The sequence below is a fragment of the Pongo pygmaeus genome, chromosome 15 (genome assembly GCF_028885625.2).
Source record: "Pongo pygmaeus isolate AG05252 chromosome 15, NHGRI_mPonPyg2-v2.0_pri, whole genome shotgun sequence".
NCBI lineage: Eukaryota > Metazoa > Chordata > Mammalia > Primates > Hominidae > Pongo > Pongo pygmaeus.
The window spans coordinates 90191752-90209252 of record NC_072388.2 but is presented as its reverse complement, the minus strand read 5'-3'; the positions used below and the strand labels follow the sequence as shown (position 1 = coordinate 90209252).

At 47.1% G+C, this 17501-nt stretch overlaps 1 protein-coding gene across 17 annotated transcripts in view; it reads right to left on the bottom strand.

The window, feature by feature from the left end:
- The window catches only part of DGLUCY (D-glutamate cyclase), a 163848-nt gene that overhangs the window by 59903 nt on the left and 86444 nt on the right, over positions 1–17501 (bottom strand). For 12 of the 17 annotated variants that reach the window (XM_054447539.2, XM_054447543.2, XM_054447541.2 and 9 more), the window contains 2 exons: positions 6635–6686; positions 3922–4053 (listed from right to left, as the gene is read on the bottom strand). In XM_054447539.2, coding sequence (XP_054303514.2) covers positions 3922–4024 — 103 coding nt within the window. In that variant the 5' untranslated portion in view covers positions 4025–4053; positions 6635–6686. Of the gene's footprint in view, positions 1–3921; positions 4054–5347; positions 5465–6634; positions 6687–17501 lie in introns of those variants that run through there. The other 5 variants (XM_063652001.1, XM_054447538.2, XM_054447548.2 and 2 more) reach the window with 2 other exon arrangements.

Here is a 17501-nt window from a genome sequence, read left to right as displayed (position 1 = left end):
CTTCTCTGTGCTTTTCTCAATATTCTAAAATTAAGACCATCCCAAAGAAAAACATAATTATGTTCTATTGGGCCGGGTGTGGTGGCTCACATCTATAATCTCAGCACTTTGGGAGGCCGAGGTTGGCGGATCACTTGAGGTCAGAAGTTCGAGACCAGCCTGGCCAACATGGTGAAACCCCATCTCTACCAAAAATACAAAAATTAGCCAGGCATGGTGGCGCGCGCCTGTAATCCCAACTACTCGGGAGGCTGAGACAGGAGAATCACTTGAACCTGGGAGATGGAGGCTGCAGTGAGCCAAGATTGCGCCACTGCACTCCAGCCTGGGTGACAGAGCAAGAATCTGTCTCAAAAAAGAATAATTATTATGCTCTATTGGAGAAATACCCTTGAAGACAATTGCCCTGTCAGATTTGCTCTATCAACCCATGTCCCTTTCTCTCCTACAATAATCTTGTTGGCTATTATTTACTGAGTGCTTTTTATGTGCCGGGCTCCCCATGCCAAGTCATTTGCACAAGTAATTATATTTTATATATGAGGGGAACGAGGCTCAGAGAGATGAAATGACTTTCCCAGGGTCATACAGCTGCTGCACGGCACAGCCAGCATTTAAACCTGGGAGGGGTGCCCACGAGCTCGCTTCACTTCATCACGGAGTGGCCTCCGCTGGGCTGTAGGTACTGGGTTTCCCTAGGAGGGGAGCGCCATCCTCCATGGGGAGTGGGGAGTGAAACAGATGCAACCATCTGCTGGGAATGTCCAGGACCGGCTCCTGCTCAAATTGCAGTGCCCGGAGCTCATTATCACAGTCACTACAGTGCCTGCCAATGCTACAAGCAGACTTTCCAAATGAGGACACGTGAGACACCCCCAGCTGCCAAAAGCCCAAGGAACCTGATGCCGGTCTCAAGCAAGCCTAGCATGGCTCCGAAAGTGATCTGGAGCGAGGTGGGAGGGGATTTGGCTGGCTTAGAGGCCTCCCACTCCCTACTCACCCTCTTCTTACTGCCAAAGCCCCTTGTGAGAACAAACTGGATTTTTTTTTTTTTTTTTTTGAGAGTGTCTCACTCTGTCGCTCAGGCTGGAGTGCAGTGGCACGATCTCGGTTCACTGCAAGCTCCACCTCCAGGGTTCTAGCAATTCCCCTGCCTCAGCCTCCCGAGTAGCTGGGATTAGAGGCGCATGCCACCACACCTGGCTAATTTTTTTGTATTTTTAGTAGAGATACGGTTTCACCATGTTGGGCAGGCTGATCTTGAACTCCTGACCTCAGGCAGTCCACCGTCCTCGGCCTCCCAAAGTGCTGTGATTACAGGTGTGAGCCACCATGCCCAGCACAAATTGTATTTTTAATACAGTAAATCAGGATGGTATGTGTACAAAGCTTCTTTGTTTCCTTTTTTTTTTTTTTCTTGAGACAGAGTTTCACTCTTGTTGCCCAGGCTGGAGTGCAATGGTGCGATCTCGGCTCACTGCAAGCTCCGCCTTCTGGGTTCAAGTGCTTCTCCTGCCTCAGCATCCCAAGTAACTGGGACTACAGGTGCACACCACCACGCTCAGCTAATTTTTGTATTTTTAGTAGAGATGGGATTTCTCCATGTTGGCCGGGCTGGTCTTGAATGCCTGACCTCAGGTGATCCACTTGCCTTGGCATCTCAAAGTGCTGGGATTACAGGCGTGCACCACCGCACCCGGCCCTTTGTTTCCTTTTTAATTAAATGAACTTTGCAGGTTTTGTTTTGGTTTGGTTTTGGTTTTGTTCATCTCCACAGCTGGAGATGAACAGAAAAGTCCTCAAGTTGTCCCCATTAGTAACAGGACACAGAATAGAAGCCTTCATGGTCTCTTTCTGGAGAGGATGGTGGACTCTGGAGGCCTCACCTTTTTGGAGGATACTTTATGGTCTAATGTGATTTGTGCATCCCCCAGCTGCCTTGGGCTCCATGGAAGGCAGTGACACTTCTTTGTAGATAAACTGAGTGATCTGTCTGAGTCTTTTTACCTCAAAATCATTTTTTTTAACTTAATGACAAGAGACAGGAAAAAACACCCTTTAACATTTCTAATCTGATTGAAAGCCCCCAGAAGACAGCTCCAAGCTGGAGTTTCCCAGCTGTTTGGTAAAATGAGCTTCTCTCCTTGAGGAGCATTTCACGGCAGCGGGGAACAGCTCAGGTGCCCCTCCCGACAGTCCCACTGGGAAGGTTCTGCTGCTACTTTCATTGTGTAGGTGAGGCTTAGAAAGGTCACAGTTTGCTAGTAAGGAGTGAAGCTGGGACTCACCCTCAGGCTGTCTCCCTCCAGGCTCCAAGGCCCTGGCTGCTCCGCTCTGTTGCCTCCCCAAGGTCCTAGCAAGCAGTCGTCAACTTGGGGTTAAGCTGGTGTTCGCTGCTCGTATATAATGGGTTGCTATAGACTAATACCTTGGTGGCTCTCTCTGTATATATTAGGTAGCGCAAAAGTAATTGCAGTTTTTGCCATTACTTTTATTTAAAAATGGCAAAAATCGCAATTACTTTTACACCAATTTATATAAACTATGCTCCCCAGTATTCACACCCCATTGTAGCCCCTTCCCCATTGACTCTGGCCTTGGCCGTGTGATTTGCTTTGGCCAATGGGACATTAGTAAGTGTGATGCAAGCAGAGGCTTGGTATGAGTTTGGGCATTAGGACTTATTCTCTTGGAATCTGTTTCATGGCGTCCCATGTAAAGAAGTTTGGCGACCACTATTGAAGAGGCTTCATGGAGAAGAAATGTTCAGCCAGTCTCAGATGTTCCAGCCATCCCACTGAATACCAGACATGTCAGGAAGAAGCCATCTTGGATGGTCTATCCCCAACAGACACCGCATGGAGCAGAAGCAGCGCCCTGCTAAGACCAGCCTTGATTGCAGAATTGTGAGATTAATGGTTTTAAGCCACTAAGTTTAAGAGTGCTTTGTTGCGCTGGGCGCGGTGGCTCACACCTGTAATTCCAGCACTTTGGGAGGCTGAGGCGGGTGGATCACGAAGTCAGGAGATGGAGACCATCCTGGCTAACACGGTGAAACCCCGTCTCTACTAAAAATACAAAAAATTAGCTGGGTGTGGTGGCGGGCACCTGTAGTCCCAGCTACTGGGAGGCTGAGGCAGGAGAATGGCATGAACCCGAATCTGGGAGGCGGAGCTTGCAGTGAGCCCAGATCGCGTCACTACACTCCAGCCTGGGCGACAGAGCGAGACTCTGTCTCAACAACAACAACAAAAAAGAGTGCTTTGTTATACAACAGTTAACTCTGTTAGCCCATATAGAGCAACAGAGGCCAGGCATGTTAATAAACTAAAGGAAAATGGTCTTGCTCTAGTACTTTAGACAGTGCTGATGGTTTTTCCTTGGGCACTTATACCATAACCAGAAGAGTCTTTTTTAATGTGAAATTTTGCCTGGACTTAGGTCAATGACAAATTTGGTATCTGTTTTCTCTTGCAGGACCTTTTAGAGCCTTCAGTGTCACTCCTGGGAGACAGTAGGGAGATGGGTGCCACCCAGAGAATAAGACCAGTCAAGGGTAGGAAGAATTGGTCTGAATCAAAATCTGGTTAAACTGCAGTGTAACCTGGGGGCACTTTTCCCGGAAGGGACAACCCTTTTCATCACCTGAGCCCACTGGTGGTTCTCCATATGGGGCTGAGGTGACCAAGCAGAACTGGGTGTCATTAGACCCATCTGATGGGTTTCCACACCTTGAGTCTAATCCAAGGTTCCAGTTTCTTCTGGGAAGTTAAGTAGTGACCGGAGCTAATATCATTCTGCTCTTATTTTCTGTTTCCTATGCAGAATCTAGAAGTCTCAGGAGTTTGCGGGCCCTACACAGCTGGTAATTCCCAGGAACTTTCTTCTTTTTTTTTTTTTTAACTATCTGGTGCCACTTACCTCCAGCCATGCTGGATGTATTTCTGATGTTTGGTTTCTTTTGTCGAATCAAACTCCTTATGGCAGAGGGAAGGCGGGACCTCAGGTGGAGTGTGAAGGGCATCGTGTCACCTTGAATAAGTAGCAGGGAATCTGGGTGAGGGGAGGAAAGGGAATTAGAAAGGGTGACCCCCTGAAGGCAGCAGATTCAGCCTCACATAGCTTCACATACCACATCATACCCTACCCTTTGCTGGCCCTGTTCCTGGGCCTGCCTTGCAGTGGGCATTGTTTGGAACCCATTCTCCCCCGTCACATCTCCGTTTCTGATGAGAAATTCCTAACGCAAACTTCCCTGTGCCCCTCCCTTGGCCTGGAACGTCGTCCTTCCCTTCCCTAACAGCTTTCTGTTCCTCGGGAGCTGCAGAGTCTTCTCCAAAAGGCTGGTGCTGGGCTCCTTGGCCAGGAGGCACCGTGGCCTATTATTCTACTTCACTCTGAACTCCCTTCTCTCCCTAGGGCCTGGAAGGCAGGGACACATGTGAGACTTCTTCCACAGGCTCCAGAGCACCTATCGCAGCCTATGCACATAGCACGTGCCCAAAATACACACAATCAAATGAACAGACGAATGAATACCACCGCAATCGCAAATGAAATAAGACGCCGAGTTTCTGCCGACATGTGACTTCCGTTATTTAGATTTAGGTTTCTAGAAGGTATAGGGACTTTGTGCTTTCTTTGTGCTTCCCCTAACCCCACTCTAGGCACAGTGCCTTATACAATCTTTGGTGAGTAAATAGATATTATAGATTTTTTAAAGTAGAATGTGTTTTTTAAATCACAATTAAAAGTTAAAAAATATGATTTTTAAAAAATAGAGGTGGTCTCAAATCTCTAGGAAATTGTGCTCAGAAGGGAATCCTATAAGTTGACTTCTTTTTTGTTTGTTTGTTTTTCTTGAGGCAGAGTCTCACCACTCTGTCTCCCAGGCTGGAGTACAGTGACGCAATCTCAGCTCAGTGCAACTTCCACCTCCTGGCTTCAGGAGATTCTCATGCCTCAGCCACCTGAATATCTGGCATTACAGGTATGTGCCACGACACCTGGCTTGTTTTTGTATTTTTAGTAGAGGAGAGGTTTCACCATGTTGACCAGGCTGGTCTCAAACTCTTGGCCTCAAGTGATCAGCCCACCTTGGCCTCTCAAAGTGCTGGGATTATAGGCGTGAGCCACCACACCTGGCCTAAATTGACTTCTTATGCTATAAAAAAAGAGGTTTTAGCCAGGTGTGGTGGCTCATGCCTGTAATCCCAGCACTTTGAGAGGCTGAGGCAGGAGGATTGCTTGAGGCCAGGAGTTTAAGACATGCCCGGGCAACATGGCAAAAACCCATGTCTACCAAAAAAAAAAAAAAAAAAAAATTGCCAGGCACGGTATTGCATACCTGTAGTCCTAGCTACTTGGGAGGTTGAGGTGGAAGGACCACTTGATCCCAGGAGGTCAAGGCTGCAGTGAGTCAAGATCACACCACTGCACTCCAGCCTGGGCAACAGAGTAAGACCTGTCTCAAAAAAAAAAAAAAAAAAAAAAGATAGGTTTTAGTATGTCAACAAAATCTAGAGCTAGATAACCACATTGTGTTGGTCTGTAAAGCATAGCCAAGGTCCTTTTCATCCAAATATACTCAGTGCCTAGCATAGTGGCACAAAGGTGGGAGTTCAGTAAGTGTTTGTTGTATGACTAGCTGACTGCAGAATGAATGAGAGCAGGATTCAAGGACAGTGCCCATAGTGAGGGTTCTGGACAAGCCTGACTTTCCACAATTCTATCTAAAGAGAAGAACTCAGTGGAATTCCACACCACCAATTTATGTTTTCAACTCTAATCTCCTAGATAGAAAATAATGTAAACCCCAGGGCCATTTTAACAAAGAATTTGAGATTGCATGAAATCTCCAGCAAACAAAACAAAAAGAATATTGCTTTGGAAGGAGGAGAGATGTACTTAGAGCCAACAGTGAGTACTTTAATAGCTGTGGGAACAAAGTGCCGTGGGGACACAGGGGAGAGAACACTTAGTCCCCGTGGGCTGCGGGGAGGGGGTGCTGGGAGGAGTCAGGTGAGGTAGGATTCCATTGCCCAGTGGAAGATTCTGAGGCTTAAAGCAGCTGTTTTGGCAGGTCAGGCCTGGGCTTGCCTAACGCCTGGGCCTGGCAAGCCTGACCCCCTTAGCCAAGCAACTGAGCTACCAGCCAGGGTCCTGAATGTCTGTGGTTCCCCAGGGTCACTGCACACTGCAGAGAGGACCTAGCACCTCTGCCTGGCACACAGCAAAGGCCAAAGAGAGAAGCTTTCCATAACCTTGTGGGGAATAGCATCCACCCCTCTGATAACCGTCCTCATTTGCCCAAACCCACTGGAATGGGCCACCCCACAGGTGCCTCCACCCACCCTCATTATTATGCTAGAGGGCAGCAGGTGCAAACTGTGTGCTGTTTTGCAAATACATTTTAGCCAGGAGACCAAAGTCTGAGGGTTATTGCCTTCTCTTTCCTTTATTTATGCATTGTTTTAATGTAAATGTAAGTTGATTCTAGGTTGCTTTCCTGGCCTGGAGAGAAATGAGTGTTGCCAGAAATCCTGCCCTGTGAAATGCATGCTGGGAGTGTGCCAGGCACCACAGTGTCACCCACCATGCATGCTGGGAGGGAAAGAAAGCTGAGAGCCTCTACCTTACAGAGTCGTCCCTTTGAAGGCAGGGTTAAACAGGGTGTAACTTGGCTCCTGCAAAGTAAAAGAAAAAAAAATGCCTTCAATATACACCAATCAGAGAATGCCCACTCACAGTAAATGATAGCAACTACCACCATATATGGGGACCCACAGTGTGCCAGGACCATGCTAGGGCCTTTACGTACATCATCTGTTAGTTTGTCACTATAGTCCTACACAAAAAAAAGGCATTGTTAATCCTATTACAGACAGAGGCTGAGGTCCAAGGAGCTCAAAGAAGTTACCTAATAATAAAGCAGGTCTAAGTTCATGTTTGTTTGATCACCATTTACCTTTCTATATGTATGAATCTATGTATGTATCCATCCATCCATCTATCCACCCATCCATTCATCCATCCATCCACCCATCCATCCATCCACCCATTCATTCATTCATCCATCCATCCATCCATTCATCCATCCATCCATCCACCCATCCATCCATTCATCCATCCATCCACCCATTCATTCATCCATCCATCTATCCACCCATCCATCCATCTATCCATCCACCCATTCATCCATCCATCCATCCATCTATCCATCCATCCATCCATCCATCCATCTACCCATTCATCCATCCATCCATCCCTCCACCCATTCATTCATCCATCTATCCATTCACCCATCCATCCATCCATTCACCCAGCCATTCATCCATTCACCCATCCACCCATTTTGTGGTGTTAGGAATCACATCCTCAGTATATTTTAAAAGTAACAGGGACCTTCCCACTATCCCCAACAAGGTGATTTCAGGGCCAGAGCCTCTTCAGCCCATATGTTTTTAGGGACTGAATCCTGAACTTCTCAGACTTTCTATCAGGGCACTGGGGAACCCACTGCTGCATGGTCCAGGTATCTTGTTTTCCCGAGTGGTCTTCTTTTAGAAGTGAGGTGAGATGGGATCCAATCAGTGAGCCCTGGCCAGAATCCAAAAAGCTACCTTTCTGCTCTGAGCTCTCTCTTTTCTCTTTAGAGAACAAACTATCAAACCCAGAAACATCATTCCCTAACATCAAATATATCAGAGAGGAGCCCCACAGACAGTCAACCCCTAGCAGGATCTGACAAGCCCCAAACATCAGTGTAAAAATATCTCATGTATGCTTGTCACAGATTTCTGAAATTCCACCTTCAGAAAGTAATTTCTCTGTTTACGCAAGCAATCCAATCCTAGGACTGTGTCCTACAGATGTGCTCAAACAGTGATGAAATGACTGAGTACACAGCAGCACTGTTTGTAATAGAAATGATTTAGAAACAGGCCGGGGACAGTGGCTCATGGCTGTAATCCCGGCACTTTGGGAGGCCAAGATGGGAGGATCGCTGGACCCCAGCAGTTTGAGACCAGCCTAGGCAACATGGCAAAACCCTGTCTCTACAAAAAATACAAAAATTAGCCAGATGTGGTGGTGCATGCCTGTAATCCCAGCTACCCGGGAGGCTGAGGCAGGAGAATCGCTTGAACCTGGGAGGCGGAGGTTGCAGTGAGCCGAGATCACGCCACTGCACTCCAGTCTGGGCGACAGAGCGAGACTCCATCTCAAAAAAAAAAAAAAAAAAAGAATGAGGCTACTCTACACACCTTATCTGAAACACTCTCCCAATGATGCAAAATTAACAAGGCAAGGTGGAGAATTCTCTATCAACTGACATGCCCATGTTCTGTTCACATTCACACAGACATCTGTGGAAGGATGGAGAAGAGCTTGGTATCAGTGGTGCCCTCAGAGGGGAAAGTGGGAGACTAGGGCCTGAGCAGGAGTGGCTGTCGCACTATATTTTATGTGAATGGCGCCCTCTGGAGTTGTGCCTTGGGGTGGCCCTGATGGAAGAGAGGCTTTCTGCTCTTTATCTTTTCTGTACTTTTTTTTTTTTTTTGGAAACAGGGTCTTGTTCTGTTGCCCAGGCTAGAGTGCAGTGGTGCAATCACAATTCACTGCAGCCTCAAACCTCCCGGGCTCAAGCAATCCTCCCACCTCAGTCTCCTGAGTAGCTGGGACTACAGGTGAGCACCACCATGCCCAGCTAATTTTAAAATTTTTCTTTTTGTAGAGACGGGGCCGGTCTTAAACTCTTGGGCTCAAATGATCGGTCAGCCTTTGCCTCTCAAAGTGCCGGGATTATAGGAGTAAGCTGCCGTGCAAGGCCAAAGCCACCACGCCTGGCCATCAGTCAACTCTCTAGCCTATAAAAACACGTTTATCTCTTTGGAGATTCCAAGGATTTTAGAAGTTGTATGCCAGGAAACCAGAGGAAGACCAAATACGTATCTCATAATATCACAGTACCTCACTGAGTGGTGGTAAGGGTTAAAGCTGTAAACACATGTAAGGCTCTCAGGACACTTCTGGCCGGTTCACAGCGCTGTGGAAGTGTTACCCATGTTTATTACTCTGGGCCCCGTGCCAAAAACACAGTGGTGAATAAGACAGTCACAGCCCACACTCACAGGGGTTTACCATCCCAGGAGACAGACATTAAACGCATAATTACCATCTACCATGGTGTCTGTCTTCCAGGAAAAGATAGAAAAGTAAATAGTTAACTATAACACCATGTGCTTAGCGCTTCCAGGCCTGTGGACTCTGGGTGGAGGAGAAGGGGCTGAGTCTAAAAGGAGAGTAGGGGTCAGACTAGAAGCAGGCTGGGGAGGGAGAAGGCCCTCTAGGCCCAGGGGCCAGCAGGAGCAAGGCAGGGAGGTATTGGGGGGGACCAGCTGTCTGTGCTGCAGAGCCTGACACAGGGCAGGAGGTGGCGGGAGCTGTGGCTGGAAGGGAAAGCAGAGGCCGGCTCATGGGGACCCACCTGTCATGTGAAGAAATCTGGATTTATCCCGGAGCCTCAGGAAATCACAGAAGGTACTGAGCAGTGAGTGATTTGTGAAACTTGCCTTTTAGGAAGCCAATAGGGCTGCAGGTGGGGGACGGACGGCAGGGCAGCCAAAGTGCAAAGTTGGCAGATGAGATGGGAGCGCAGGGCAGAGACAGGAGCATCAGAAAGTCTCTCTCGCAGATGTGAAAGGAAAATAAATCTTGAGACCCCAAAATCACTAAGCCAAAGGGAAAAGTCAAGCTGGGAACTGCGCATGCCTGCCTCCCATTTTGTTCCTAAATAAGATCGCTAAAAGATGAATTCCTTGCGGGCTTCAACATCCTTACCCTAAAACAGTTCTATTGAATTTCACTCTGGCAATGTAAATTGACAGCTTATTTTCATGGGTGCCTGATAAAGGATAGACAGAACCCAAAGTCATCCCTCTGAGGCTCACCTGAGACAAATGCATATCTGATTGCTTCCTCTGCCCTGTTGTTTATGTAAAAATGTAGATTCACTGAGCCAGACTAAGGCATAAGTGGCATTCCTCTACCCTCCTCTCACATGGAAATTGTGTATTCAGTGAAAGGCTGATCAATCTCACGCACAGATTGATTTCTCATGTCTCCCTGAAATGTATAAAACCAAGCTGTAGCCAGGCATGGTGGTTCACGCCTGTAAACCCAGCACTTTGGCAGGCCAAGTTGGGCAGATCACCTGAGGTCAGGACCTCAAGACCAGCTTGGCCAACATGGCAAAATCTCGTCTTTACTAAATATACAAAAATTAGCTGGGCATGGTGGTGCACACCTGTAATTCCAGCTACTTGGGAGGCTGAGGCAGGAGAACTGCTTGAACCTGGGAGGCAGAGGCTGCAGTGAGTCGAGATCGCACCACTGCACTCCAGCCTGGGTGACAGAGTGAGACCCTGTCTCAAAAAACAAACAAACAAACAAACAAAAATAATAAAAACCTGTACCCCGACCACCTTGGGTACATGTCCTCGGGACCTCCTGAGGCTGTGTGTTAAGGCTGTATGTTAACGCTGTGTCCTTAACTTTGGCAAAATAAACTTTCTAAGTTGATTGAGCTCTGTCTTAGATACTTTTGGGTTCACACAGGAAAGAACCTTGCAGGGGAGAGGCTGCCCTCATCCTTCATGGGCCCGGCAAGGCCTGCATGAGCAGGCAGTGCTCAGCACACCCTGGGGAGCAGCTGAGGTTGTTCCTGTGACGCAGAAACAAGGAAGCAGGCTCACACCCAAGGGAGGGGGTTTTCCTCGTTTCATTTCAGTTCAGAGAAGACAAGGCTTTCCATCTGTTGTACTCACTGCTGGATGTGCAGCATCAACAGTGCCTGGCACATGGAAGGTGCCCAATAAATGTTCACTGTCAGCCAGGTGCGGTGGCTCACGTCTGTAATCCCCAGCACTTTGAGAGGCCGAGATGGGCGGATCACTTGAGGACAGGAGTTTGAGATCAGCCTGGCCAACATGGTGAAACCCTGTCTCTACTAAAAATACAAAAATTAGCCGGGTGTGGTGGCGCATGTCTATAATCCCAGTTACTGGGGAGGCTGAGGCACGAGACTCGCTTGAACCAGGGAGGTGGAGGTTGCAGTGAGCCGAGATTTCGCCACTGCACTCCAGCCTGGGCGACAGAGCGAGACTGTGTCTATAATTAATAAATAAATACATAAAGCTCACTGTCAGGAGGGATGGGCAGAGCATGTGGCTCACACAAAGGCAGCTGAGAAAAGGCAGCCAGGGAGGCAGGAGAGAAACTTTGTGATTCAGAAGCAAGTATTTCAAGGAGGAATTTACGGTCCAGGGAGGTCAAGGAAGATAAAACTCAAGAAGCATCCACTGAACTTTATAACCCAGGCTCCTTCTCCCAGTTTATCCCACTGAAGCCCTCACAGCTCCGCCAGCCCACAAGGACAGGAAACACCTTATATTCATGTAGCATCGTATTTAGAACCACGAAGGATGCACACGAAAAACAGAAGACACAGTTTCCTTGAAGCCTCCAGTCCAGTCAAGAAGATCCTATTATTTACAAGAATAAACAACTCACAGTGTTACAAAACTCCATTTTTGGTTTCTGTAGATGTCCCCTGGATCACTTCCCCAGAGTCCCACAACTTGATAATGGAAGAACAAAATGAGTAGGTGTGCAGACCTTGTCTCTCTACTCATTAATTTTTGTGGTAGGAGTTGCTCAATGTTTGCCAAGAGAGTTGCTGGTGGTAGCCTAAATACAACTGCAAATTTGCAAAATAAGTGTTGCTGCAAGGAAGAAGGCATCCTAACTGTATATTTTATTTAAAAAATGGTATTATAATAGCAGAGACAAAAGATTGGGGAAATGCTGGTAGTCATAATTAAGATTTGTTTATTTAATAGGCTAAATACAAGGGCTCCCCACATGCAAAGAATTGTTAATGAAACAAGTATTTTCTTTCTTTCTTTTTTTTCTTGAGACAGGGTCTTGCTCTGTCATCAGACTGGAGTGCAGGTAGTGCAATGATGGCTCACTGCAGCCTCAACCTCTCAGGCTCAAGCCATCCTCCCGCCTAAGCCTCCTGAGTAGCTTGGGACCACCACAGGCATGCACCACCGTGCCCAGCTAATTTCTTTTCTTTTTTTGTAAAGATGGGGGTCTCACTATGCTACCCAGGCTGTATTTTCTGAATTCCTGGGCTCAAGCGATCCTCCTGCCTTGGACTCCCAAAGTGTTGGGATTACAGGCATGAGCCACAACACCCGGCCAAAACAAATATTTTCAATGAAAGCAGATGGTGGTCCCTTCTCCTCCCCTTTCTAAACAATTCAGTCCTAAAGCCACAAGGTGGAGCTGGGTAAGGTAGGACTCCGTGGTGGGGAATGGCGGGTAGCATCTCTTATGACATGAGACCCTGTCTATAAAGAAAAAAGAGAGGCTGGGTGGGGTGGCTCATGCCTGTAATCCCAGCACTTTGGGAGGCTGAGGCCAGGAGTTCAAGACCAGTCTGGCCAACATGGCAAAACCCCGTCTCTACTAAAAATACAAAAATGAGCCAGGTGTGGAGGCGCATGCCTGTAACTCCAGCTACTCAGGAGGCTGAGACAGGAGAATCTCTTGAACTCAGGAGGCAGAGGTTGCAGTGAGCCAAGATCGCACCACTGCACTCCAGTCTGGGCAACAGAGCAAGACTGCATCTCAAAAAAAAAAAAAAAAAAAAAAAAGAAAAGACAAAATAAAAAAGATGAATAATGAGATATAAAAAAGATTTTCTTTAGTACCATTCTTGAAATGTTTTGTCACTTTGCAATTATTTTAAAATAAAAAAAATAGGCCAGGCATGGTGGCTCACGCCTGTAATCCCAGCACTTTGGGAGGCCGAGGCAGGCGGATCATGAGGTCAGGAGATCGAGACCATCCTGTCTAGCACAGTGAAACCCTGTCTCTACTAAATAATAAAAAAAAATCAGCCAAGTGTGGTGGTGGGCGCCGCCTGTAGTCCCAGCTACTCGGGAGGCTGAGGCAGAAGAATGGTGTGAACCTGGGAGGCGGAGCTTGCAGTGAGCCGAGATCACGCCACTGCACCCCAGCCTGGGCGACAGAGCGAGACTCCATCTCAAAAAAACAAAACAACAACAACAAAAAAATAAGAAACTATAGAAAAATTATGGATAAACAAAATGTGGTATATACATACAGTAGAATATTCTTCAGCCTTAAAAAGGAAGGAAATTCTGATGCATGCTACAACATGGGTGAACCCTGAGCATGTTATGCAAACTGAAATAAGTCAGACACAAGTGACAAATATTGTATGATTCCATTTATACGAGGCACCCACAACGGACAGATGAACAGAGATGGAAAGCTGAATGGTGGTGACCACAGGCTGGGTCCAGGAGATGGGGTGGGGAATGGTGAGTTATGGTGTAATGGACAGAGAGTTTCAGTTTGGGAAGATGAAGAGAGTTCTAGAAATGGAAGGCGGTGATGGTTGCACAACAATGTGAATGTACTTAATGCCACAGAACTGTACACTTAAAAATGATTAAGATGGTAAACTGTATGTTATATATTTTTTACCATAATAAAAATTTTAAATTAAAATGTTAAAAATCAAGTTGTGATTGTTAAAAAACATTCAGATTAAGGCCAGGTGTGGTGGCTCATGCCTGGAATCTCAGCACTTTGGGACGCTGAGGCGGTAGGATCCCTTGAGTCCAGGAGTGCGAGACCCCCATCTCTACAAAAAATAAAAACTAAAAAAAATTAGCCAGCATGGTGGTGCGTGCCTGTAATCCCAGCTACTCAGGAGGCTGAGGCAGGAGGATTGCTTGAGCCCAGGAGGTCCAGACTGCTGTGAGCCACGATTGCACCACTGTACTCCAGCCTGGGGACAGTGAGACATTCTCTCAAAAAAAAAGAAACATTCACATTAAATGTTTAGTTTCAAATTGTTGGTGTGAAAAGCAACAATTTTTCAATGTGTTGCTGAAAAGCACCACACCAGACTCAATGTGTGTCTTGAATATCAAATATGCTAGCCCCAGGGCCCCTGTTCCAGCTCCACAGGAAGGCGCTTATCTTGGGAAAGGAAGGTTTTGTGTGGGTGCTTCACACAGGCTAAACTGGATTTTTTTTTTTTTTTTTTTTTTTTTTTTGAGATGGAGTCTCACTCTGTCGCCCAGGCTGGAGTGCAGCGGCGCAATCTCCGCTCATTGCAACCTCCACCTACGGGGTTCAAGCAATTCTCCTGCTGCAGCCTCTTGAGTAGCTGGGACTATAGGTGCCCACCACCACGCCTGGCTAATTTTTGTATTTTTAGTAGAGGCAGGGTTTCACCATATTGGCCAGGCTGGTCTCAAACTCCTGACCTTGTGATATGCCCGCCTCGGCCATCCAAAGTGTTGGGATTACGGGTGTGAGCCACCGCACCCAGCCCAAACATAAGCTTTATGACTCTGAAAATTTGGGAATAACTCTGTCTGCCCAGCATCACTGTGAATGTCCATTCTTAGAGAATTCTAGAATATTTGAGAGCCTCATTCTTCAAAGTAAATCTGCTTGTAGTTACTTAGCCAAATAAAACAACCCAACCAAGTGGCAAAAGTCCAAGGTATGACTGCTATGGGCAAGAAAGGCCAACCCTTCTGTTTCACAGTTTGCTTGGCCTGTAAAACTAGAGCACACGTGTTTGCTTATTTAGTACAGAGTTTCTGCAACGGGTCCGTCAGGCCAAATTCCTGTAATCACAAAATATGATGCACGAAATCTACATGCAGGTTGAGTGTATGATACTGCCAACAGTAAACGCTGAGTCATCGGTTCCATGGTTAGTCCTAACGATAAACCAGGCAGTTCCTTTAATGATGTTTAGCTACTTCTGGCACTGCACAGCTCAACCAACGGCCTGACCCACAAGCCTACTTCAAGGTCACCATGAGCACCACTCCCTGGTTGGAGAGACTGGGGGCTCCACACATCTCCATCACTGGGAAAGAACTTGCCAGAGTGATAACGACCTAGAGACACCACCTGCATACACAGAAGACATGCTGAACTAATAGCAAAGTATGTCAACTCTTTGGGCCTCAGTTTCTTTCCTTTTCTTTTTTTTTTTTTTTTTTTGAGATGGAGTTTTGCTCTTGTTGCCCAGGCTGGGGTGCAATGGCACAATCTCGGCTCACAGCAACCTCCGCCTCACGGGTTCAAGCGATTCTCCTGCCTCAGCCTCCCGAGTAGCTGGGATTATAGGCATGCCCCACCACACCTGGCTAATTTTGTATTTTTAGTAGAGACGGGGTTTCTCCACGTTGGTCAGGCTGATCTCAAACTCCCCACCTCAGGTGATCCACCCGCCTCAGCCTCCCAAAGTGCTGAAATTACAGGTATGAGCCACCGCGCCTGGCCTTTACTTTTCTTGAGACAGGGTCTCACTCTGTCACCCAGGCTGGGGTGCAGTGGCACAATCACGGCTTACTACAGCCTTGACCTCCTGGGATCAAGCGATCCTTCCTACCTCAGCTTCCTCAGTAGCTGCTACTACAGGTACACTGCACCATGCCTGGCTAACTTTTGTATTTTTTGGTAGAGACAAGGTTTCACCATCTTGCCCAAGGCTGGTCTTGAACTCTTGAGCTCAAGTGTTCCTTCTGCCTTGGCCTCCCAAAGTGCTGGGGTTACAGGCATGAGCCACTGCGCCCAGCAAGGGCCTGTTTCTTCATGTCAAATGCCACACATGCAGGACAGATATTTTGTTAGCACCTTCTTTGTAATCTGTAACTAAACAATAATTTATGAGTTAATGATGTTATTGATTTTTAAGTTTTTGGTTTTTAAAATAAATTCCTAGCCAGGCACAGTGGCTCATGCCTGTAATCCCAGCAATTTGAGAGGCCAAGGTGGGTGGATCGCTTGAACTTAGGAGTTCGAGACCAGCCTGAGCAAAATGGTGAGACCCTGTCTTTACTAAAAATACAAAAAAATAGCCAGGCATGGTGATACACCCCTGTGGTCCCAGCAACTTGGGAGGCTGAGGTAGGAGTATCGCTTGAGCCTTCAGGGTGGAGGTTGCAGTGAGCTGAGATGGAGCCACTGCACTCCAGCCTGGGTGACGGAGACAGACCCTGTCTCAAGAAAAAAAAGTAAATCCTTTGTTAGAGATGTATGTTTCTTTCTTTTTTGAGACAGAGATTTACTCTGCCATCCAGGCTGGAGTGCAGCAGTGCGATATTGGCTCACTGTAACCTCCACCTCCTTGGTTCAAACGATTCTCCCGCCTCACCCTCCCAAGTAGCTGGGATTACAGGTGCATGCCACCACACCTGGCTAATTTTTGTATTTTTAGTAGAAATGGGGTTTCACTATATTGGCCAGGCTGGTCTCGAACTCCTGACCTTAAGTGATCCACCTGCCTCAGCCTCCCAAAGTGCTGGGACTACAGGCTCACGTGAGCCACTGCGCCCCATCTGTGTTTCTTTAATTGAGAATAAAATTATCTTCAGTTGGTTGGTGCTTAGAATTACCGGTCTCAGAGTCACACATTCATCCAGAATTACACTTGCCCTGCTCTGAAGAAGAATGCCACCTGAAAGCACAAATGTATAGAAAGAAACGTACATAATAAAGTCATCACAGAAGCAGAGATGGTGGGACAGATGTAATAACAGATGCCCTTTAAACTTGATCCTCTCATGCTAGGCCTAAAATAAAAGTGTTAGATTTATTGTGTGTATATATGGGTTACGTTTCGGAATACAGGAAATTGGTCTAAATCTAAATAAAAATGAGCTAAGCTCTGCCTAGGTTCATTTACATTCATCTATCAACAGCCTTGCAGAGATGGTTATGTAAGTGCTACGGGATGGTTCCAGCACTTGTTTCAAAGGGTCTTTCAGTCCATTCAAGCTGCATCCAAAAATAGTTGAGGCTGGGCCCTATTCTGTACTGCCTGCGGCTTCACAAACTGAAAACCTCCATATCAGACGTGGTTATGCCCTACCTTGCTCGGCTTTCTGGGTTAGATCCTCTGAAATTTCATTTTATGAGTATTCCTGATTACCAAATGCTCAGAACTCAGCTCCTGCCCTACAAACTCTTTATGACATTGCATAAAACCAGTGACAGTGCCACATCCAGGCAGGATGAGGACCATACACTCCTAACTATGGAGACAGGAATGCTGGCAGTGTTACTTTTGAGGTCACTGTTGGCCAAGATAATTGCTTCACTAGGCAAAGGCAAACCTCCTTAAGTGAGTTTCCTGGGAGGACTCAGAGAGGAAGGCCACAAGTGCTCCAGAAGGGAGGATGCACCATCAGGGACCTTGGACAATGACAGTGAGAAGCCTCTGGGGACCATTCTACAGGGGACTTCTTCCCTGGCCGTGCAGCTGACAGGCCCCAGGAAGCAGAGTCCCTGGGCTCTCCCTGGCAGCTCTCGGTGCATTTCCAGGGGAACGGGTTGGCAGCCCCGTGCTGGGTGGTGCGCTCCATCCATTTCTA